Source organism: Oenanthe melanoleuca, chromosome 21, assembly GCF_029582105.1.
Source record: "Oenanthe melanoleuca isolate GR-GAL-2019-014 chromosome 21, OMel1.0, whole genome shotgun sequence".
Taxonomy (NCBI): Eukaryota; Metazoa; Chordata; class Aves; order Passeriformes; family Muscicapidae; genus Oenanthe; species Oenanthe melanoleuca.
Genome location: NC_079354.1, coordinates 494,001 through 518,579, shown reverse-complemented (window position 1 = coordinate 518,579; position 24,579 = coordinate 494,001). Strand labels below are relative to the sequence as shown.

General features: G+C 54.6%; 1 protein-coding gene across 6 annotated transcripts; it reads right to left on the bottom strand.

Moving 5' to 3' along the window:
* Positions 1-471: 471 nt before the first annotated feature.
* On the bottom strand, positions 472-24,579 carry PLEKHM2 (pleckstrin homology and RUN domain containing M2). 6 transcript variants are annotated; one of them, XM_056508256.1, is made up of 21 exons: positions 24,114-24,403; positions 13,387-13,493; positions 13,148-13,257; positions 12,554-12,653; positions 12,080-12,179; positions 11,500-11,587; positions 10,855-11,041; positions 9,479-9,538; positions 7,490-7,718; positions 5,671-6,471; positions 5,349-5,418; positions 5,178-5,268; positions 4,847-4,911; positions 4,442-4,530; positions 3,731-3,863; positions 3,461-3,651; positions 3,093-3,158; positions 2,468-2,627; positions 2,085-2,264; positions 1,888-2,004; positions 472-1,551 (listed from the first exon to the last, which is right to left on the bottom strand). In XM_056508256.1, the coding sequence occupies exons 2-21, from the start codon at positions 13,463-13,465 to the stop codon at positions 1,414-1,416; spliced, it is 3,054 nt and encodes a 1,017-aa protein (XP_056364231.1). In that variant the 5' UTR covers positions 13,466-13,493; positions 24,114-24,403; the 3' UTR covers positions 472-1,413. The 6 variants fall into 6 exon arrangements, with proteins under 6 accessions (XP_056364231.1, XP_056364234.1, XP_056364232.1 ...); XM_056508259.1 differs by having other exon boundaries at positions 12,554-12,650; XM_056508257.1 differs by lacking the exon at positions 24,114-24,403 and adding an exon at positions 22,055-23,153.

Here is a 24,579-nt window from a genome sequence, read left to right as displayed (position 1 = left end):
GGATCCCCTGGGACTCGGTTTACCCCACGGCCGAGGCACTCGGGTGATTATTGAGGAGGAGGCTGTAAGAACCCCTCCAAATCCCAGACTCCTTGCCAGAGGCTGTCCCAGTCCCAGTATCCCCCAATGCTTTTGTTTTGATGTCAAGAAGGGTTTATGGGGACAGTGGGTGATGCTGGGGACTGTCCCCATGGCTGTTTCTTTCTTGTCTAGACTGGACTAGATCTCTGGGATCCAGGGGACTGGGAATATCTCCTGGATAAGTACAAAACATGAAGTGTCCTGATGGGCAATTCCCAGTTGAAGCCACAAACATGTCCCACCGCAGGGTTAATGCTGCTGGGGTTCAGGGAGGAACCGGAGGTGCACATCCTTCCCTCTTTCCATCCAAATCCCCCCTTCTCCCTGCCCCAGAGCCATCCCAAAGGCTCCAATGTGAGTGCAGGAAGAGCAGCAGCAGAGGGCCAAGGCTGAGTTATCAAGGTTCATTTATTTGGGGAGGGGGGAAAGGAAGCAGATGTATGTACATATACATTCAGTCACGTACGTTTCCTCCCAGAAAAAGGCCCCGTGAACGTATATTACATGAGAAGGTCTCCACGTTATTATTATTATTAATTATTATTATTAATATTATTTAAAAGCTGGGGTTGTGCCCCAAAGTGCTCGTTGTGGAGCGCAAGTGGCAATGGGTCCTTGCTGGCCTCGGATGCAGTGAGCTGAGAAGATGGGGACATGTTTGGTGGCAGCCATGTGACAACGTCCCTCAGGACACCTGAAGAACGTGGGACTCCATCTCTTCTCGCCAGTGCACAGGGCCAGCATTCAAACCACAAACCGGCTGCTAAGATCGCCTAAAACCATGTTTAAGCCAAATATTTGGCCCTGTTCCTTCTTCCCTAGCCTCAAATCTCCTGTGCAGGCTGAGAGTGGTTCAGTGAGCTCTGGAGGCCCCGGAGCTCTCCAGGAGAAGGAGGCAGAGGGGTGCCGTCCTCAGTGATTGTATGAGCAAGAAAACATGCATGGCAACAACTGAGTGTTCCTGCCTCACCCTGGCCCTGTTCGAAAATGAACAAGTCCTCAGTCCTGCTCCCCACCAGAACGGGGATGCTCGTCCCAGCCCACCCCGCTCCCACCCTCTCCCTCACTACTACTGGGATATTATTCTGTGAAAGGCAAATTATTTGCCCTGTGGCAGCTGGACAAGGAGGAAGGCGCAGGTGGTGAAGCGTCTGGCTGCTCCCCAAACCATGCTGGATGTCCCTGGCTTGGTGGAGAGCGTGGGGTCCACGCTGCAGGCATGGCCCTGGTGGGGACCAAGCGATGTCAGGAGGGTTTGGGGTGCCAGCTGGCCAGGTACAGGCCCTGATCCCCAGAAATGGGCTCCCGTGAACTGTCCTCCCCTGGCCACGGTCAGCACCAGGGGTCTCGCTCGGCCCGGCCCCGGCACAGGCTGTCGCTGCGCTGCCAGGCGCTGTCGATGAGGCTCTGGGCATCCTCACACTTCTTCTTCACAGCAGCATCCACAATGGCCTTCTGCTGGAGATCGACCTGGAACACCGTGTGAGGTGTGAGGAGGGGAACACACAACAGTCACTTCTCCCTCTTGCTGTAAAACCACCCCAAATCCACATGGGGAAGCCGCCTGTGTCATGGACATGGTGACAGTGGGGCTGACCCACATCCCTCCCACTCCCCTCACCAGCACTGGATGCTCATGGCTTGTCTTGCCAGCTCTAAATCCTACTTCCTGTGATTATATGGACCCACAGCAGCTCCCTGCCCCTCCTGCCCTGTGTGGGAAAGCTGGGCTCACCCTACAGGGACAAATTCATCCCTCTGCCCTCCCTCACTCGGTGAGGGTATGAGGCAGCCCCACATGCTCACCTGGTAGATGTTCCTCCACGCGATGTTCAGTGCTGACAGAAACCTCTCCAGTTCCGTAGTGCAACTAAAATAAAGGACCCAGGGGGGCAGGAACTCCTTGCTGTCCTGAGCAAACTCCTAAGCACCAAGAGAGAGGCCAGGTGTCAGTGCTGGGTGCTTGCCCAGCGGGCCAGCACGTCCCAGAGCCCTGCACTCACCAGGATGCAGTACTCCCTGCCAGCCTCTGTGGAGACGGCAGTGATGTCCGTCAGCTCTGCGGTGCCCAGCGAGCGGAAGAAGCTGGTCTGGCAGTCCTCGTGGCACGTGAAAACCTTCTCGTCTGTCAGCACCAGGCAGCAGGGAACGCACGGCGTGGGGGCAACACCCTGGGGGATCACCTGTGGGGGTGGGGAAGGGGGGTAAAGCCTGGCAGGGTGGAGCCCCATCTCCATGGGGTGCCCTGTGGGGAAGCCCTCCTGGCTCAGGATAAAGCTGCCTGCTTCATCCTGCCAGACATCCCTGCTCCTTTGGCAGCGCCAAAGGGGCTCTGGGCAAAGGAGGGGGCCGAAGCGCCCACGCTCGGGGCCTGTCCCCAGCTCACCCCTTTGGAGACAGCCTGGCAGAAGTACTGCATCCAGTCTGCCATGTCCTCCTCGTTGTCAGCGCTCAGCTCCAGGGAGGGCCGGTCCGTCAGGATCACCTGGAAGGAGTGGGGCCGGTCGGTGGTGTTGGAACGCCGGCATCCCCCGCACTGCTCGCCGCTGGAGAGAGGGGGAGGACGGAGATGAGCAGGATGGATGGGCCAGCACGAGCTGAAAACAGCCTCTGACTGCCCTCCCTGGGCAGCCCTCACCCCTGCTCCCAACAAACACTCATTTCCCATCCGTGACATCTCCTGGGATCGCTCCAAGGACCATCTCCAGGCTCTTCACATTGCCACAGAGCTGGAGTTGAGCACAGTGGGTCTCCCAGCAGGGCTCTTGGAGGGATGCATCACCCACCCCAGAGGCCAAGGCCCCACCCAAGGAAGGAAATGAGCCCATTTCCAGTGGCATGCACTGGAGCCAAACCTAATGGGCACCTGCCCCCAAGGCAGGAGCAGCTGGGATTCCAGCGGCATGGACCAGGTCATGATCCAACCTAGAACCCCTCCCTGGACACCCCAAATAGCTCCTGCTCCCCAGATCCCCATCGAGTCTGGGTGCTGTGTCCTACCAGCCACTTACCCCATGTTGATGGAGAGCAGAGGGGTGACGTCCGTCCGATCTGGGTACTGGTACAAGATCCCGTTGCTGCCGTTTCGGAAGATGAGACGGGAGGTAACTGGAGTCACATCAGCTCTGGTACCCTCTGGCTGTGGTCCCACAGCCACCCCTGCCCTGCCCTCCACCCATGCAGCCCCATGGGGTCACATTCCTGCTGCTGGGCACCCACAAACAGTGGCTTTAGCCACCAAACTGGTGGCTTGGCCACTTCAGGTGGCAAGTTGAGTTCTCTCCACCTCCCAAGTAGCTCTGGGGCAGCAAATTGCTCCCAGCACCTTCTTCCAAGAACCCTGTCTGACCCCAGCCCTGACCCACAGCTCCAGTCCCACCTGAGCACCACAAAGCAGGGCTTCCACTGCTCCTTGCCCAGGTAGGAGGTGCCTGCCTTGTAGTGCAGGATGCCATCCTTGGTCACGGCATTTTCTGCAGAGGAGCAGCTGCTGCTGCCAGGTCCCAGCACCTCATCCATGGGGTCTTCCCAGTGGACGAGGCCGTAGAAACGCACAACCACGCTGCAGGCCTGCAAGAACCAGGACAAGTCAAGGGAGTTCCTGCAAGCTTTCATCACCTGCAGCGATGGCAGAGATATCCTCACTCACCTCACACTTGGACTCCTGTGCCACAAACTTGGCAAGTGCCAGTTTCTCCATGGTGGCATCAGTGAGGATACTGGGATAAGGGGGCTCCCGGCACCCTTTGATCATGGCTGACTTCAAGGAGACCAGGAAGAACCTGAGAGGGAGGCAGAGATTTCTGACAAGGCTGGGGCAAAAAGCCCCTCATCTTTTTCATACATTCTGGTGCCCAAGGGCCTCCCCTTAAGCATGGGCCTCTGGTCTTCCAGGCCAAAGAGTCACAAAATCAATCTACAGACCAAAGGTGACAGGAGGCTGCAAAGTCTGAACTCCAGGAAGGAGATGGGTGACACTGGGAGGGGGTCATTCACTCCAGCACAGATCCCAGCATGACCTGATGGTCACCTCCCTGAGCTGCCAGCACACACAGAGATCTGAGGACATGCCTTGGAACTCAAGAGCTCATCCCTACTCAAGTGACACAAGTGACACGTGGTCTGCATTGCCCAGAGCCCCAAAACTCAGACTGAGAGACGGGGTGACACTTTATCCAGGGAAGATACTTTGGTTGTATCCATGCCTCAGGCATTTCCAGCTGTCATCTGGGTTCAGCTGGTGGTATCAAACCAACCCCCAAGCCCCTCACAGGTGGCAGGACTGTCATGAAGTGCTGTCTCCAGAGTCTCCCACTGTCCCCAAACCCAAGAATTCCAGAGTTCCATGTTCCCCACTCACTCAGTGAGAGCCACGTCAGCAGTGTCGAGCAGAAACTGCTTCCTCCGGTTGGTGCACACCAGCGTCACTGTCTGCTGATCCAGCCCAACCTGTGCCACACACCAGTGGTTAGGGAAGCCAGGCACAGGTTGAGGGGCAACAGAGCAGGGCTCACCGAGCTTCTGGCCCCAAGTAAAGGGTCAGTGCTGCCCATGCAAAGACATAAGCAAGGTGAGCACCCACAGAGGTGGCGGCGGAAGGGGCATCACTGCCAACTCTGCCAGTCTCAAAGGTTCACTGCCCAGAACACTCCCCATGGACACAAACCCCTTGTGATGCTCCTGGCACTTTCACCCCTGGACAGATGAGAACTGACCCCCCCACTGGCCTCCAGCTCCCCTGGGCTGCCCACCCTGGCACGCTCACCGAGATGTAATCCAGCTCGTTGTAGGACACGGCCTCCTCCACCATGTACGGCTTCTCCGCCGCCCCTGTCACAGACACAGAGAGCCACGTGAAGGGGGGCACAGCACCCCCTCTGCAGCAGCAGCAATGCTCCTGCAAACTGAGCCTGGCAGCACAGAGCACAGGACACGTGTCCCAGGGCTCCCGGGGGGACAAGTCCATGTGAGCTCCCTACTGTGACCACAGGACTCAAGGGAAATGGCAGTGAAGGTAGTGATGGCCTAATCCATGGACAAGCCAGGTATGGAGCTTCCTCTCTGCACTGAGCCCAGGGGCTGTTGGGATGAGGTACCTTTCCGGATCAGGTACACATAGCAATCCGTCAGCAGGACATAGATCAGCTGCAGGTTCCCTTCCATGTGCCCCGTGCTCATTCGAATCATCTGCATGGAAAAAAAGGAGCTCTCAGCCCTGGGCTGATGCAAGCACAGAGCTGATCCTTCCACTGATGGAGACCCCTTACCCTGAACAACTGCTCCTCGTTCTCCCGAAAGACGTGGATCATCAGCAGGAGGAGATGGTTGTTATCCACCCTGCAGAGAGAGACAGCAAAGGATGGACATGATGTGAGTCCAGGAAGGGCAATGCCCTTCCTTGTTGAATGTGTCCATGATTTGGGCACTTGTTAGCTCCCCAAGACCTCCTCTTCCTGACCCTTTGTGCCTCCTCTTCATCCTGGAGAAGGACGCGCTTTGCCTCCCAAACCGAGGACAAAGGGGAAAGTGTCAACTTGAGCTCAGGATTGTTTGGAAGATGCTCTCCCTGCTGAACAAACCCATCCTCACCTGAACTCGGAGGGATGGGTCAGCTCCGAGGGGCTGCCCTGCCCTTCCTCCACCCCAGAGTCCTCAGCGCTGCTTGGGGAAGGGCTGGGCTGCTCCTTCTTGGGCTCACAGAGAGCCTGTGGGTTGGTGCTTTCTGTCTGGCTAGTCTGAGGTTCATCACTTGCCCTTTCAAACTCCTCTACTGCCCCAACTGCTTCTCCTTCTCTGCTTTTTTCTTCTTCTTTAGGAGCCTCAGGGCTACCAGAAACATGTGGCGGTTGGCCAGGCCCTGGAGGGTCATGGTGGCCACCACCTGGTGCAGCAGCGTTTGGACTCTCGACGGTAAATCGGTAGAAGTCCATGGGGGCTGAAATCCCCTCGCTGAAGTCGCCAGAGGACGATCCATCTGGGGTCTCCCCTGGCGTGCCAGTCCGAAAGGGCTGCCCAGGGGGCTCCAGGGCGGCGGTCCAGCCCCCGGGGTCCAGCTGCCCGTTGAGCCTGTCCATGACCTTGCTCAGGGGCTGCCCCACGCTCTCCATGGACGTATCTTTCATCTCGGGGATGCGCAGGGCCAGCGGGCCGAGGGCACCGCGCTCCCCGCCCTCCTCCGGCCCGCCCAGCGCAGCAGGGCCCCCGGCCCTCGGCGGCTCCTCCCTGTCCCCGTCCCTGTCCCTCGGCGGCTCCTCCCTGTCCCTCGGCGGCTCCTCCCTGTCGCTCAGCCCGTTGATGCCGCTGTCCCCGCTGGCCTCGGGCGCTGGACTGTTCACTGCCTCCTCAGGCTTCACCTTCTTCTTCTTGCCTGTCTTCTTCTTCTTGGCTAACCTGTGAGAGAAAGAACATCACCCACTGTGCCTGGTTAGGCTCTGCAACCCTTTCCTAACAACATTCCTTTGCAATTTTCCCTATTGCAGAGAAATCTGTCTATCAAGAACGTTGTCCAATGTGCAGCCAGGTAGAGCCCCTATCTCTGTGCCAGTTTTCATGAGACAAGGTATGGACTCTTTTTCCTACCTATCCCAAAAAGAGGTGTGTCACTGCTGACACAGCACCTTGGGCTTGCTTTCAGCTCCAAAGGGATCACAAATGGTTGTGGAGCTGAAGTGACTTGTGAGAAATCCCTGGTTGAGATCAAGAGGCTGGGAAGGGAGGAGGTTTCTCGAGGTGTCCCCACCTGCCAGAAGAGGGAGATGCAGGTTGGAGCACACTGGCATATCCTGTGGAAGTGTTCTGGCACCCACGGCACCCAAACTGCTGCCAGGTCACCCCTGTCTGGGAAGCGAGCCCAGTGCTTCCCTTCCCTGTGTCTCCCATGTGGGATAATGAGTGAAACCCAGCCCTGCTCCTTCCCTGGAAAAACCTGGCATGAGAACAAAGCACAGCCCTGCTGGGCAGGTTTGGGGAGTCCCCATCACTGGGTGTGAGCAGACAGAGCCCTGAGCTCTTTGTCTGCATTGAGGGCTCTGAGGGATCCCTTGGGGATCTCCCCTGCAGGAGTCGAACACCCAAACACCGGCCAGAGCTCTGCAGATGCATCTCCTGCAACAGGTTTGGCCACAGCTCACTGACAAACAGGAGGAGGGACAGGATGGGAGAGAAGATCCAAGCCCCAGAGCTGCTGCAAAGCTGCCACCAGCTGGAGAGAGCTCCAAATAAACACTTGTGGATTACTCTGAGCCCTCTGACACACAGTGGCAGGGAAAGGGGGTGATGTGGAATCAGCCACAGGCAGCCAGCCCAGCCTCACAGGGCTGACCAAGGGCTGCAGCAGAGACCGCCCTGGCCGGGTAGGAGAGGAGGCTCATGCTCAGTCAGCCCTCCGAGGCCAGCAGCTCTGCCCCACCTGATGACCTCCAGCTCCGTGCAGCTCTCGGACTGGTCGGTTCCTTCGGGGGTGGCCTCTGTCCCGTCCCGGGCGGCCGCGTGCACGGGCGTGGTGTCGGCGGAGGACGCGGCGTTGGCCGCCTGCTCGTTGAAGGGGTTGTGGCGCTGCGTGGGGCTCCTGGCCCTGCCGCCCTGCGCCTCCGAGGCGCCGGAGCGCGGGCAGCTCAGCGTGTCCGTCAGGTCTCCATCTGCGGGGACAGGCGGGACGGGCGTCAGCGCCAGCCATGCGCTGGGGGCACCGCACCGCTGGCACTGCCAGTAGCTCCTGGCCAGGAGGGACAGGGAGGCCAGCGTGGGACCCTGCACCTGCTCTGCAGCTCAGAAAATGCCTGAACGCAGCAGCTCAGTCACCCAGACGGATGGAGAAGCACAAGTGGTGTCTGTGGGAAGAGTCTGAGGGGTCTTGGGGCCATTGTTCCTGAGCGAGGTGACAAGGAGCCACGAGGCTGCTGCTCCTGCCCTGCCACGGGGCATGGGAAGTGCTTGCTCAGCTGGAAGGGCAGACATGGAGCCAGCCCATAGAGCAGCGATCCTAACGGGGCTGGCTGCTCTCCTCTGCTCACATGAGACACACGTGGGGACTGGGGTGTGCCAGAGAGGGGACACGGCATTCACGGGGTCTGAGGACAGCAGGCAGCACAGACAGGCAGACCACAAACAGCTGAGCCCATGTTAGTCTTCAGAGAGAAAAGGAGCAGTGGAGAAGGGCTGCAGGAATCATGCTTGTACTATCACTATCTATTATGCATCCAAAATCATGGTTAAAGGGAAGTTATCCATGCCCTCCCCTTTTCTCCTTTCTGGTCAGGTGGAGGGTGTCCCTGCCCATGACAAGGGATTGGAACAAGATAATCTTTAAGGTCCCTTCCAACCCAAACCATTCAATGATTCTGTGATTCCTTTTCACAGCTGGCTAAAAAGACCCCTTGGGAAGAGAACCACAGCCCTAGCAGACTTATTTGGAGTGTAGGATTTGAGGAGGAAAATGAACCTCTTGTAAAACTCTAATCCAGGTGGTTTTTGCTGGATGATTCCAGAATACCACTGTTCCCACTGAAGAAGCTGCCCCAGAGCAGGGAGAGAGTGAGCTCATATTCCTCAAATCCAGAGGGATCTGCCTTCCCCCAGCACCCTTGGGCTTCAGCCTCCACCCAACACCCACACTGGAGCTGCTGGTTGCACCTTGGGTTTGGAAATGTGGTTTGTACCCTCCAGGGACAGGTTAAACCACCTCAGTGACATCCCTGTGTGTGGGGTAGGAAAGAAGGCAAGAGGGAGCATGTTAGAGCTGAGAGCAATCCACATGGAATTCAGGCAGATTTGCCCAAATATTCCCAAATATTCAGGTGGTACCATAAGGCTCCATCCAGCTTTGAGCTGCAAAGGATGGAGTGTGGGTGTGTTTTCTCTGGGAGAGGATGCTGTTCCAGTGGAGGATACACACAGGGGCTGCATGTGGAGGAAGAACAAATTCCTTTAAACTGGGCAAGTGCTCTTGGCCATAAAGGCCAGAGGTAGCTGGTAAATGGGTTTAAAAAATGATAAAATCAATAAAAGTAACAAATGTAGGGACCCAAACTGAGCATGGCCATGTGTTGGATATTGTGGCTTCATGGGAGAACAGGATGATCCAGGAAAAACCAAACATCCCAAATTAATTCTGGCAAAATGCCCAAAATTAAAGGCAGCAGAATTAGTTCAGCTGCTTTCCAGGGCTTTCAGGAAACCAATGATGGTGGATCAATTTTTCACCCTGTGTGCTTTACCCCAAAGAGGAAATCCATGGCATGAGGGCAGCTGGCACACCCCATATTTTGGGCCTGTACAGAATTCCATCAGGACAGGGCAGTTGGTTGTTAAAGAAACAAACATGGGAACATGCAGCAAGCTCAGGGGGCAGCAATGCAGAGAGAAAACCAAAATGCTGTAAGAGATGAGCGTGTCCCACCTTCCCAGTCTCTGCTGGGCATGGTCTGCATTGCTGGAAAGACATCTCCAAAATCATAATCTACAAAAATGAGGGACAAAACTCAGGATTAGAAATACTGGTAGTGGAGAGGGAAGTGGGGAGAGGGAAGAGTGTGAAGGGGGTTTGGGGAGGGAGATGGGAACGGGGAGAAACAAAGCAATCATCCACTGGTATCTGGAACACGTGAGAGAATAGGGAATGTGGATGTGAATGGAAACCAGCTGCACTAATGGTTGTTCCTTCTGGAACAAACATGTTATGGGAGTTACAAAAGGATCAGGGAAGAGTGAAGGCCCCACTATTCAAACTGCTGGGAAGCTAAACCAGATAAACAGTGTCACCTAAGGCTTGATCCTCTCTGGGAAGCAACTGAATCTCTTTGTGCCTCAGTTTCCCCACTTCACACTTACCTCCCACAGATACTGTGATGTTTGACTCATGAATGTTTGCAAAGCCAGGGATCTGATTAAAGGGAAAAACTTGTCCTCTGATCCTACAATCCCCAGTTCCACCTACACTCTCAGGGTAGAGACATGCTCCAGTTGAAAAGATGAGCAGAGTAATTGTTACAGGAAAAAGCTAAATTCCTCCACACCAGAGGAACAGCAGCAATTCCTGCCCTCCTGGGTCCTGGTCCAGCATTCCTACATCAGCACCAAACCCCTCTGTGCATGGACAGACTGAGACAGAGCACAGCCACTGCCTGGACACATGGAATAGGCTGAGATTATGTGATACCCAAAATCCATCTCCAAAATCTCCTGAATCTCTACTCCAAAGCCCTCTTCTCTCGAGCATTAAGCAGCCATGCACCGGAAGGCCAGGGACACCCAGTGACAGTGACAGGCAGGACATGTCTGGCACAAGACATGCTCTGCTGAGGAAGAAGCCGGAATACAAACCCAGGGATGCAGCACAACAGCTGCTTATGCAAAACTTCTGGGGACAGAATGGTTTGGGTTGGAAGGGACCTTAAAGTTGACCTAATTGCACCCCTGCCATGGGGAGGGACACCTTCCACTATCCCAGGCTGCTCCAAGCCCCATCCAGCCTGGCCTTGGACACTTCCAGAGATGAGGCAGCCACAGCTGCTCTGGACAAACTATGCCATGACCCGCCCACCCTCACAGGGAACAATTTCTTCCTAATACCTAATCTAAATTTCCTGTCTTTTATTTTAAAACTCTTAGTTTAAACCATTCCCCCTTGTCCTGTCTCCCAAGGACGTAAGACAGGAGAAACTCCCAGCCAGCTGCTGGATCTCTTGGTCTCTTCCAGTCTAAAATCTGCTGCCTTATCTGAGGGGGATGTGGGAAGAACACAGCCCTGCCCACACTGTCCCCAGAACCACTGACCCTCACTGGATGGAGCAATGGCACTGTCATCCCATTCCAGGTTGGTGGAGGTGACAGAGTTGAAGGAGTTGAGGGAGAGGCTGTCGGAGCCGTGCACGGAGCTGGGCAGGCGCTCCTCGAAGTCCAGCAGGTACTGAGGCTTGTAGTAATCCGGCATGTACGGGGCCAGATCCAGGTATGGAGCATCCTGCAGGCAGGGAATGCCTCAGAGTCAGGCTCCAGTCACTACTGGGGAAATGTCACCCCACCAAAACACTGCAACTGTCTCTTGAAGGTCCCTTCTCAGTGTCCATCTCAGAGGAAACCCAGTGTCTTGCCACGGGTTACCCAGTGGATTTATGTTTTCTGGAGGGACACCAGGGTTTCATACTACACTTACAGAGCTCAGCTCCTTTATCCCCATCAATCTGCCCTGCAGCTGCCTTGCTCCTCCTTCAAACAGTGAAGGACTGAGCAACAGGAATAAACCCCATTGTTGGATACCCAAAGACCTTAAAAGTCTCCCAAAACCATCAGCTTTATGTTTTCAGCTAAGGTCAACAGGAAGGTCCATCCTGGACCAAGCAGTGGGATCTGTCCCACCCTGGACCTCCCCTGCTCCACACTCCCATCTCCCAGAGTCAGAAGAACAGATCAAACACTCACCAGGTCCAAGTCAAAGCGGATGAACTCCAGCCCGGACACCAGTGTTAAGAACAAGGTCAGATGATCGTGACTGCAGACCAGGGCGTTCCTGCCACAGGGAGAACAGAAGAGCTTTACAGATGTGGGAAAGAGGAGGAGCAGCTTCAAGGGCCCTTCTGTTTCTTTGGGGGCGTCTCCAAGCTGCCACAGATCGGCCCCAGAGCTGGCAGCCCACTCCTTGCCTCTGTGGGCAGCCACTATGTACTTGTCCCCAAACTGAGCTACAGCCACATTTCCAGGTGCCCAGCAAAGCTGGGTGTCTGGACAGGAGCTCAGCAGCTCCTTGGAAATAATGGAGAAATATAAAGGGGACTGCAGAGAAAAAGCAGGAACTAGGAAAAATGCTTGCAAGCCTCATAGAGATAAGAGAACAGAGCATTTACATGCAGGACCTTTAAATTAACCATGTAAATCCCACAAGGAAAAAAAAAAAAATCAAGCCCTGATCAACTGCTTACCCCCCCACTGGCAAATTTAGGCTGGCTTCTGACAAGGAGGTATGTCACACACTGCCCAAAGCAGAAGGAGATGGGATACTCACTTGACATAGTACTTGTGCAGCAGGCTGAGGTTCTCCTGGAACAGCCTCAAGTAGCTCTCCAAGGAATTTTCGTTGAGGGCAAGGTACAGCCAGGCCCGGCCTGGAAACAGAGCAGCAGAGAGATTTATCTGAAACACCTGAGAAGTGACACAAGTCTAGAAATAGTCACAAATTAGGTAAAACCCCTCAGATCATTAATTCGTATCATTTGAGGGGAGCAACTATGAGGGAAATCTGGGGGGGGAGGTGGGGGGTGGAAATGCCAGTGAGAGATCCATGACTTGGAGTAAAATTGGTGGGAGACAGGTGAAAAAGTAGCCACACCACTGTGTCTCTCCAGCAAGATGGGAGCCCTGAGAGAAATGCCAGGAGAGGCAGAGGGAGAATCGCTGTGAATCAGCCCAGGTGAGATTTGACACACATTCTGGTGCAGATAGAGGTGACAGTAGAGTCTGCACTCAGCTCTGCTCTCACCAGTGCAGGCCCAGGACATTGCAGGTGCTTGGATAAGCAGGCACAGCAGATCTGGGCATGGTCCTGCATCAAAAGTGGCCTCGATGGTCCCAAACTTCTGCTATGGAAAACTCAGAGCATGGAAAATGCAGAATCATGCATGACTGGTACAGCAAGATGTGGGGTGAGAAGGGATGCTCCCATCTGCCAGGAACCCTTCCTGAGGGCACAGCCCCTTGGGTTCAGGGCAGCAGAAGCTGGGCTACACCTCAGCACATGACCCTGAGGCACAGTGACACTACTTCCAGAGAACTCATGGGGCCATGGCAGGACTCCCACCTCCTTGGCACAGGCTGCCCAGGGAAGTGGTGGAATCATCATCCCTGGAAATGTTCAAACTACATGTGGATGTGGCACTTTAGTGGTGGACATGGGAGTGCTGGGCTAATGGTAGGACTTGATGAGGTCCTTTCCAACTTTAATACTTCTGCAATTTCTTTGCCTGCGACCTGGATTCCAATGGCTCCCTCAATCCAGCAGCAGCCCCACCTCCTCAGCACAACCTGGGCCTCCTCAGGTGCCCCCAGACCCAGACTGGGGACACTGAGCACTCACTGCGTCCCAGGTTGGTGGCCACGTGCTGCAGCACTTCGATCTGTTTGACGGCTTCCCGGCGCGTGAAGTGAACCACCAGCACCCAGTACCCGGAGGAAAGATCCTGCAGTCTGCAGGAACAAAAATTGCATAAGAAAATTGAAGTTTCATTATCTCCACCCCAATCCCTGCCTAGATGCTGTCCCCATGCTGAGGCTGCAGAGCAGGTTTCCCGTGCCAGAGGCAGGCTCCAGGCTCACCCGTAGAGCAGAGCGTGGTCCAGGTGCTCACACAGCCGCTGCAGGACCTTGTCGTGGTTTCTGATGGCCGGTGTCTCATCTTCACAGGCAGCAAAGTAGCTCTGCAGCTGCAAAAAGAAGAGATGGGATGGCTGGAATGCCCTTCTCCAGCCCACAAGGAGCAGCTGGAGGTGCCAAAACGCTCATATCCAGCATTAAACAGTTTCTTGTGATCTCTCAGCTTGCTAAACCCTGTTGCAGGTTTTACTTATGGGGAGTAGCTGATGGTTTTGAGAGGACCCTAAAGGCAGTAACTACACAGAGAACCTTGCCCAGTGTCCCCACGTCTCCCAGCCCAGCAGTGCCAGGGGGCTGCACAACCAAGTTCCCCAAAGGTGAGCAGCCTCTTCTCTCCCAGCCAACACTACCAGACCAGCAGGGTCTGGTGGTTCCTCTGCAGCCACCACAAAGTGGTTCAGAGCAGAAATAAACCTCAGCTCTGTTCTGCTTCTGGCTCTGACATGGATGAGGCCTCTCCTTGGTTTTGCCAGAAATCCTAGAAATCCCCTTGCACCCAAATCCTATATCCCTTCCCAGCTGACCCACAGGCCTCCTCCTGCCCCCAGAGCTTACAGATCTATTTAGGTCCTGTCTCACACATCCTTGGCATCCAGGCAGGGAGATTACATTCCCTGGATGTAATCTCAGTTGGACAGGCCATGGCTGTTTGCTGGCAACAAACAAGAACAGCTTAGCTGAGCCACAATAATATCACAGACAATATAAATGTTATTTTAGTGACCTGCCATGCCTTTGCTAAACCTCACTAGATGACAGACGTGTAAAATCCAAAAACTTCACATTGTTGTGCTTGTCAAATCTGACCTGTCCATCAAAGCAGGTTTCTCTTCCAGAATTACTACTCCTTTTGGAAAAATCATCCAGTCTTGATGTGAAGTTACCCAGAGGTCAGAAAACATTTCAGGGCCCCTGGAACTGGTCCCAACAACACTCTTAAGAGTATGAATAGATTGAGCTCCAACACCCTCCTGGCCTGAAGACCTTGAATCCCTCTGCAGCTCTTAGGTAAGATGGGAGAGCCAGGCATGTTCCTGCATGGAGCTGGTCCCAGCTCTTAGTGAGAAAAACCTGCTGAGCCTGGAGAGTTGCAGCCAGAGCTCCTCTGTCCAATGGCACCTGCTCTGCCTATCCCTGTCCCAGCAGGTAAACCTCCTGGGGAAGCAGATACACAACCAGGTGTGTTTGCAGAGGCACCTGTGGGTGTTCCAGAGATCCACAGGGCCTTTCACAACACCCAGTGAGACCTGGCACATTTCAGCTCAACAGCTCCTATCCATTTTTGGGAGGAAGCTTTTCCAGAAGATTCCCACTATTCATAGGCAGCCCAGACTGAAGCAGAGAGGAAAATGCCCTAAAATCCCACTATTTAAGAAAAATTACAGAAGGTGCTTGCAGACAGAGTTTGAAGCTGCAGCAAGAACACCAGAGGAAGAAACAGACCCATAATGCAGAGCCATATCCCTCAGGTGATGGATAGATGGGGTCATGGGGATGATCTCCAAGAGCTGGAACTCACTAAAATATCCCAATTTTGGGAAAATTGAGGCAGAAGCAAAGATCTCACAGGATATGAGCCAGAATTTGAAGGCAGAAATTCCCAACTTGTCCCAACCAGGCTGTGGGCTCTGTAGGGAGCTGGGGCGTACTTGGAGGAGGTTCTGTGCAGGACTGGGGAAGTGCAGCTGTGTGGGAGAGCTGGGGGGAACAAGAATAAATCAGGCATTTCATTAGCTCACCACTGAAAAAAAGGAGACACAGCTTGGAGAGGTCAGTGTGGAGGGAACTTGGAGCATGTCTGTGCCTCTTACTGGAGGAATTCCTCGTGACAGAGACACTCCAAGGCTGGGCAGCAGAAGAGATGAGGAAATAGAAGTATTTCCTCTTTTTTCTTTCCTCCTTTCCCCTAAAATAACTCAGAACTTTGTCATGCTCCTTCCTGCAACCAGTGCACAGCTCCCATCCCTCTCCCTGGATCGACCTCCTCCTGTCATCCAAGGGTGCAAGCTATTATCAAATGGTGGCTGTCTCCATCTAAAAAATGGATTTCTCTTCCTTGGAAAAGCCCAATCTTCCTCCAGGAAGTGGTTTAGGTTTTGAAGGGCTCATTCTATGTTACACCAAGGGTTGGTGTCCCTTCCAGCTGCTCTGCACTGAGCCTCCTGCTCTGCACAAACCAGCTCCCCCTGCATCCCTGTTCCTGGAGAGGCTGCTGGAAAACCTGGCCCCACAGCCATACCCAGAGCAAACCCACTCAAAGGGCTCAACCCTGTCCCCGTGGCACAGCAGGAGCCAGAGGATGAGCTGGTGAGGCTGTGGCACAGCAGGAGCCAGGGGATGAACTGGTGTGGCTGTGGCACAGCAGGAGCCAGAGGATGAGCTGGTGAGGCTGTGGCACAGCAGGAGCCAGAGGATGAGCTGGTGAGGCTGTGGCACATGAGGGGCCAGAGGATGAGCTGGTGAGGCTGTGGCACAGCAGGAGCCAGAGGATGAGCTGGTGAGGCTGTGGCACAGCAGGAGCCAGAGGATGAGCTGGTGAGGCTGTGGCACAGCAGGAGCCAGAGGATGAGCTGGTGTGACTGTGGCACATGAGGGGCCAGAGGATGAGCTGGTGTGGCTGTGGCACAGCAGGAGCCAGAGGATGAGCTGGTGAGGCTGTGGCACAGCAGGGGCCAGGGGATGAGCTGGTGTGGCTGTGGCACAGCAGGAGCCAGAGGATGAGCTGGTGAGGCTGTGGCACATGAGGGGCCAGAGGATGAGCTGGTGAGGCTGTGGCACATGAGGGGCCAGAGGATGAGCTGGTGAGGCTGTGGCACAGCAGGAGCCAGAGGATGAGCTGGTGTGGCTGTGGCACAGCAGGGGCCAGGGGATGAGCTGGTGTGGCTGTGGCACAGCAGGAGCCAGGGGATGAGCTGGTGTGGCTGTGGCACAGCAGGGGCCAGGGGATGAACTGGTGTGGCTGTGGCACAGCAGGAGCCAGAGGATGAGCTGGTGAGGCTGTGGCACAGCAGGAGCCAGAGGATGAGCTGGTGAGGCTGTGGCACAGCAGGAGCCAGAGGATGAGCTGGTGTGGCTGTGGCACCTCAGGAGCCAGAGGATGAGCTGGTGTGGCTGTGGCACCTCAGGAGCCAGGGGATGAGCTGGTGTGGCTGTGGCACCTCAGGAGCCAGAGGATGAGCTGGTGTGGCTGTGGCACCTCAGGAGCCAGGGGATGAGCTGGTGTGGCTGTGGCACAGCAGGAGCCAGAGGATGAGCTGGTGTGGCTGTGGCACCTCAGGAGCCAGGGGATGATCTGGTGTGACTGTGGCACAGCAGGAGCCAGGGGATGAGCTGGTGAGGCTGTGGCACATGAGGGGCCAGGGGATGAGCTGGTGAGGCTGTGGCACATGAGGGGCCAGGGGATGAGCTGGTGAGGCTGTGGCACATGAGGGGCCAGAGGATGAGCTGGTGTGACTGTGCTTTGCTCAGTCACAGGGTCCCACCAGGCACTGGGTGGGAAACGTGCACTCAGCAGTTTGGGATTGGGATCTGGCACTGCCATGGCCTTTCAGGAGCTGTGGCTCACAGGGAAGGGCTCACTCCCCCTGAGATGTGCCACATCCCCATACAGAGCTGCACTCAGGGATGGTGCCATTCCCAGCATCCCTCCAAAATAAACATGGCCAAAGGATTCCAGCACCCAGCCAAGGGCAGGCATGGCTGACTGGAGCACAATTCCCAAAAGAGATCAGCCAGGTGAATCCCTGCCCAGCCACCCTGTCCAGGGAGGAAACAAGACACAGCAAGCCTCAGGATCTCCTGGGTGGAGTCATCCCTCCAGCCAGGGTGGGGAAAGACTTGCAAAAGCTGATGGGGAGGTGTTTCTGGCTTGGGAAGAAGGCTGAAGACACACAGAGAAAAGTTAGGATAAAACAGCTTTCCCAGATGGTGAACAAAGTGCAGCTGCACCATCTTTCAAAGATCCAGTGCCTAGCTGAAAATTTGTAGGAATTACATCCACAAGCATCATGAAGGATGATCCCAGCCCCTGCTCCCTGAGCATGGTGATGGCAGGAGTGATGTGGCACTGCCCCAAAAATGGCATTTTATGGAGTGTTTATATGGAGTCTCCTGTAAGCTGTTATAAAACACACATGGATAATTGAACCATCCTCTCCCTCTGTAGTCAGACCTGTCTGGGAGGTGGTGACCAAACTTCATGAGGCATCCACAAAGCAGCTCCCTGACACAGCTGGGCAGTGAGCTGGGCTGGAGCCAGGGAGGTCAGGAGGAGGCAAATGATTAAAAACATCACCCGTGGGTTTCTGGGGAGATGCTGTTTCCCTCTTCTCCTCTGCAGCCCAAATCCAGAAGGAAGGGCTGCAGGCTGGCTCGCATGGAGCACTCCTGAGGGGCACAGCAGTGCCTGGAGCCCTGACCCAGGGCTATTTATAGACATTCCTGTGGCCAAAAGAAGCAGTGCTGGCATGCAAAAGGCATCCTGGCCATACATCCACTGTGAGCACTCCACAGCCCCAGCAAGTGTGAGCACCAGGGCTCGTGGGACAGAGCCCCTCTCTGCGCAGGGAGAGGGCACAGAGCTGAGCCTGGAGCAGAGGAGTGTTTGTCCAACGGGAGCAGGTCCCTGGCTACAACTGGGAAACACTCTCACCTCGACCCCACTGAGGAGGAGGAGGAGGATCTAATTGCTGTTTATCAATCACAAGGTCATTTTTCTAGCAGTGACACACCCTACCCCACGCTGGCATACACGAGAGAGGCTCTTCCTTGCACAATTTTATAACCTATTAATGCAATGGTTCTCAATGAGTGTGAAGCCTTCCAGGCTGATCTGCAGAGCTCCTATGTTGTAAGGGAAGCCAAAAAACAATCAGGGAGGTGTTCTGGAAAGCCCATTACCAAATCCAGTCGTTCTTGTGGTGGCTTTGAAATCCCTTCAGTAATTCCAAAGATTTACTGAACACTGAAATAGTCTCCTGACAGGTTCAACTCTGGCCACAACCCAGCTGAGTCCACATCTCCCCTCTGTAAATCTGCCCTGCAGATGTTTCACAAGCAACTTTCCAGCATCAATTCCATTTCACTTGTTCTGCTTGGTATTTCCCTGGCAGGACAAACACGGTGAAAGAACAACAAACACCCTTTGCATTCCTCAGCTCCTTAACTGGGATGGGAGAGGGGAGAGGTGCTTCAAAACCCTCATTCCCACCCACAGCACAGGACTGAGATTAAGGGGTTTTCCCCAGCTGAAGAGCTGAGCACTCTCAGGAGCAATCCTGGAGCTCCAGGGAGCACAAGAAAGGGCAACTGACCTTGTCCCAGCTGATGACAGCTCAGTGCCAGGGGAAGACACAGTGGGAAGGGCCAGGACAGACACCTCAGAACTGTCACTTCCACACCTGCTCAGGGGGTACAGACATTCAATGACAAATGGATAAAGAGGAGGCTGAACTACTGTGCCTGGAAAACTCCTAGTTTTCCATATCATCCATAAAAGAGGGTTGAATGTCATGGCAGACATGGCTCAGACAAGGATTTTCCCAGTGGGAATTTTTATGGCCTATCCTGTTCCTCTGTCACAGCGAGCAGAGCAGGGGCTGGGCACAGAATCAGCTGCAGCAGAACAGGGTCCCTGAGCTAAACAAAGGCAGGTGAGAATAACATAACAGAAAAAATAGATTTTACAGGGAAAAAACCCCCAAGTCCAGTGGGAAACACTCCAGAAACAAAGTGCTGCTCTCCAAAGGAGCTGCTGCTCCCTCTCACACAGGGTATGGAGTCACTCCCCTCTGCTCAATTCAGTTACACCTCTTGGACCAGTTCACCAAAAGTGGGGAAAGCTGAAATCACTCAACAGCCACCAAAATTGTGCAATCAGAGGCAGAGAGGCTTGGAGGCTTTCCTTCAGCTCCTTGGGAAAACCACAGCCAAATTCACCCTCCTAAACTGGCTGCTCTCCGGACAAGGAGAATGAATGGGATGTTTTAAACCCCCAAATGTTATCACAGCCTTGCCTACCCTCAGCTCCAAAGCTGATCTTGGGTGTTACAGAGGACAAACATCAGTTTAGGTACCTGCAGAACCCAATCCCCTTGAAACTGTGGATGATGAACCCTGGATCAGCACCAGACCCGTGGTGGTGTGAGTGTGACTACCAGAGTGGCTCCTGGGCAGCCAGGCAGGGAAGTTTCCTGATCACTGGGATCAGGCAAGAGGAATTTCCAAAGAGATAAACCCTGAAATACACAAGCAATACACAGCTGTGATGAGAGCAGAACCACAGAAGCAAAGCCCTTGGAGGCCCACCAAAACACATCTGTGGACTTGTTAAAAGCTCCTGAGTGACCCCTGTGTCTTGTCTTCATGGACAACTCAGGAGTTCCATGAGATTGCTGCTACCTTCACCCACAGGCTTTTGGCAGCTGGCAAACCTGGTACTGGTGGCAAAGGAACATGCAGGGCTACCCTCTTAATGTGGTGCCTGCAGCACTAATAGATGTGGCCTGGAGAGATGTGAGTGAACAAGAGGAAAGACCCTGACAGAGATAAAAACCCTGTGGTCTTTGAGCCAGAGAGGTGCCTCTCAAAAGGAGAAAGACTTTGGCTGCTTTCACATCTCCAGAGCTGCTGCCTCCACAGCAGCTGGGCTAAATAAATCCAGCCAGGCAGAGATGAGCACATTCCCTGTGTGATTTGAGTAGGGATGCTGCACTCCAGCACTTCTTGCTCCTCTCCAAGACACGAGGTCACTAAGCCATGCCCAAAGCCACCCTCCCTCACCTCTCTCTGCAGGAGAAGCAGAGGTGTCACAAGGCAGAGCTCAGCAGCACAGGAGACTGCAAAGGCATTTCAAAGGTACAGAGCTAAAAATCCAACCCGGAGACAGGCAGCAAAGGCTCAGCATTAACTTGCTGTGAGGGCAGTGGAAACCTTCTCAAAGTCATGCAGAAACAGAACAGAGCCAGAGCTTTTGGCAAGAACTCCTGCAACGTCAGCAAAAACCACTACCCCACCTGATTGACATGCACCAAGGATCAGCTGCTCCAGAGTTCATGGCAATGTGTGTCCTTCAAAGCCAGCAGAACAGCCTGAAAACCAGAGAGGAGCTCCAAAATCTGGGATTCTAACCTCCTTTCTGACTATACATTCAGCTCCTGGATTTGTCAACAATAATACTATTTAAGGACTTTGCATTTTCACCATCTAATCCCAGGTAGGAGAGCACTAAACCCCTCCTGAACCCAGGGAATATTCAGGGAAACCCAAGAGAACACAAACCACCAGCTTCATAGACCAGGGAACCTGTGACAGCTCATGGCTACCAGGAATTGCTTGGCCAAGGATGGATTTGAAGTTGTTGGCATTTCTGGTATGTTTAGAGTCCACCTGGGCAGCACCAGGAAGCTGCTCTCATCCCACTGCCACCACACACAGCAGCATCTCCTAGAAGGAAACAAGCACTTGAATGAACAATAGCCTGCACACTGAGCCCATCTTCAGCCTTCTGCCCCAATAAAGCCCTAAATCCTTGCAAAAAACAAGGGTTAGGCATCAATTTGTGCAGTAATTTGAGCTGGAGCACAGCCCTCTTAACAGAAGGGGAACTGAGTGGGAAAAGGGAAAATAAACAGTCACAAGACGGAAGTAACACTGTCCATGTGTGCAGAAAGCATCACCCTGTGAATTAATTTGCTGCTCCCAGGGAAGACACAGAGGACAAGCTGTAGATGGGAAATCAAAACCATGCTCCAAGTTCCTTTGGAACTGAAGCAGGGACCCAGCTCCCCAGTGCTGAGCTTTCCCAGCCTCTCCTGAAGCCACCAAGAGCAGAAACCTCCTGCCATCTCTCTATTTTGTCTGAGTTAGCTGTTTTGCCTCACTTTTTTCAGTGAAGGCCTGACTTCACACCTCCAACCTCACACCTCTGAAATCCACAGCAGAGCTACCACTGAGCTCTCCCTGGTACCTGGGAACAACACAGAGAACTCCACAGGATGGAATTACCCTCTCCAAGCCCCTTTCGCATCTCTGCTCCAACCCTCATGTCTTTCCAGGAAAATAACAGAAACAGTCCTGTTCACTGAGGTTTGAGGGATTTGCTTGGAATTAAAGCATTTTTTTCCTGTGGATTTGTACAGAATTCACCCACTGCTTGTGATCTGATCCTCCATCCTTAAAATCCAGCAGCACCTGGTAAAAACTGTAAACACAGCCAGGTACAGTCACAGCCCTGAGTGTCAAACCCTTCCTGTGCTGCTGCTTCTCTCCTTCCCCATCCGAGGCTGCCAAGCACAAGGTAGCTCCATGAAAATAAGACTTTGTTTCTGCCTCTTTGGGTCAGCAGCTGAGAAAAAGAAAACCCCCACCATCACCACAGCCACATCCAAACCCTCCATTCCACACCTGCACTGGTGGTAGAAGTAAAGAGTGAGCAACCACACTGTGAGGAAGCTTTAGAAATCAGGGGCAGGATGTTTGGAAAACTGCTCCAAGCCCCATGACACAACTTCAGTGCCAAGGAGTTTCTCAAGACGAGGATGAGGGATGAGTAGGATTTCCCAGCACAAAGCCACTTGCTCCCTTAACCTATTACTTTACTCTTGCCACTCACAGGAAAAAAGAGGATCAGGGATTTCTGGCTGAAGTGGGAGGGGTAAGCACTGGCAAAAATGAGCAGCTCCATAGTGATTTCCCTGAGGAAGGAGAATGGCATCCTGGGGGTAAAAAAGCAGGGTGGAATTTCACCATGGCCTGAGTTTGATTTCACTTGGGTGGTAGAAATTAATCCATCAGCCTGAAGCAGGCTCCTGCACTTCCCAGAGTTTTGCTCTGAACAAGAACGAAGAGACAGGATTAGAAAATTCCAAAATTTTCACTGCTGGACCAAGATATGAGCTGGCAGGGATCAGGCAGGCCAAGGTGTGTTGACAGACCTGGAGCTGAAGAGTCCTCTTTGATCACAACAGCAATTAAAATAAACATCATGTTGATTTTTTAGCATTTCCAAACATGGTCTTCCAAGGATTTTCTGAATGCAAATAAATGTCAAACCAATTCTGTGTGGAAAGTTGTATTCCTTATATATACACACAGAAACTGAGGCAGAAGAATTGCAGAGAATTGTGATAGAGCTCAGAGCAGGCTGAACATCCACTGATTTCCAGATAGATATAAGATTATCCTTAATTTTTAGAGGACAAAAAGGCAAGAAATCAAAGGCAGGGTCATCCACAGAAGAAAAAAGCCAAGAGATATTTGCATATCCATCCTACATCCAGAGGCAGTATCCAGCCATCCCTTTCTTAACAGCACCAGGAATTCACTCATGTTGGTCTTCATAAAACAAGCTTTCATGGATGAATCTGTGTCAGGACACATTGCAGAGCACAGGAAAATTCGTATTCCATAAGGCAGAGGAAACCCAACAACTGGAGAAACAACAGCAAGTCCAGACAGCCTTTCCCCCAAAACGTGGAAAAACACAAATGAAACTCCCGTGTCCTCCTCAAATGGAGCAGGGGCTCTTTTTCAAGGTTGGCTGGAGCTCACGTGTGGGCCAAACCAAAACTTCCAGCATGTCCTTACAACCCACTCCTTTGGCCTTCCCACAGATTCCAGCATCCTGGTCCTGTCTGTGCCAGCCCACGGATGTTTCCAGCACCACTGTGGGCGTTAAGGAACCATCCGAGGAGAAACAAGGGGCAAGGAGAAGGTGAGGGGACACGTGTCCAGAGCCCTGTTTTGGGGGCACAGGAATGAACCACACACCCCCTGTGTACGTGGGGACAATGTCCCAAGTCCTGCCCCTCTATCTGGTACCCCCCACAGGACATGCCTAGCTGGAAGCAGAACCTCTACAAAGATGGTTTTAGGCTGGACTCCAAATCCCTCCTGAATAGAACCCCAGGAAAAAGGACAAGGCTGTCCTTTGAAAAGGGGAACCCCGGGCAGGAGAATCCCAGCTAAGACAGGTCCTGGGAGTGACCCTGCAGTGTCCCTTTGGCAGAGTGAATCCCCACCCCAGATGTGCCATCCCCACTACCAGAAGGACTCTGTCCAACCTCACACCCTCAGCACAGGGGGTCTCCAAAGACACCCCCAGAAGTGTCTACTTCTAGCAAAGGGGATGCTGGGTGCCCTTGACCCCACACTCCTGTCTCAGAGCTCACCAGTATCCCTGGGATGTTTCTTGGGTGTGGGGGTCTGCAGGATTGTCTCCCAGCCCTACGCCTCAGGCAGCACGTCCAACCCTACAGTCATGGCAGTGGTGACTGTCTGGGGATCCCCAGGAACGTCTCCCAGCCCTGTATTTCTGTAGACACAGCCCCCACTGGGCACAGGGGAGTCCCCAGGGCTGTCCCAGAGCTGTCCCCAGGCCCACAGCCCCCTCAACCACAGGACAGCAAGGGGTCCCAGAGCTGTCCCAGGCCCACAGCCCCCTCAGCCACAGGACAGCAAGGGGTCCCAGAGCTGTCCCAGGCCCAGCACAGGGGGGTCCCCAGGGCTGCCCACAACACCGCCAGCACAGCACAGCACCGGCTACACCCCGGAGCCCAGAGCTGTCCCACGGCTGTCCTCAGCCCCGCAGCCCGGCCCAGGGGTTCCCCAGGCCTAGTCCTTCCAGCACCGAGGGTCGGTGTCCGCAGCCCCCGCCGAGCTCCCGCTCCCACCTTCTTGACGGAGAGGGAGATGTTCTCCAGGATGCGGTCCTTCACCTCCGCCGGCTCCATGGCGCCTCCGCCCGCCGCCGCCCGCCGCGCCCGCCCGGCGCAGGCCGAGCGCCGTCCCGCCCGCCGGGCCCGCTCCGTCCTGCCGGCTCCGTCCTGCCGGCTGCCCCGGCCGCCCCCGGGCTGGGGCCCCGCGGCGCTCAGCGCGCCATGGCCGGGCGCGGGGGCGAGCGGGCCCCGCAGGAGCACAGCGGAGCCGAGCCGCGGTGGGGCCGCGCTCCGCCGGGAACTGAGGTCACGGGAAAGGAGGGAGGGACGGAGGGAGGGAGCGGGCGGCGTTGCCCGCCCCGGGCCGGCAGCGGGACCGCCCCGCCCGGGGATGCGGGAGCGGCCCAGCCCTGCCGAGCGCGCCGAGCCGGGCCGAACGCGGCCGAGCCGAGCCGAGCAGGGCCGAACGGAGCCGAGCAGA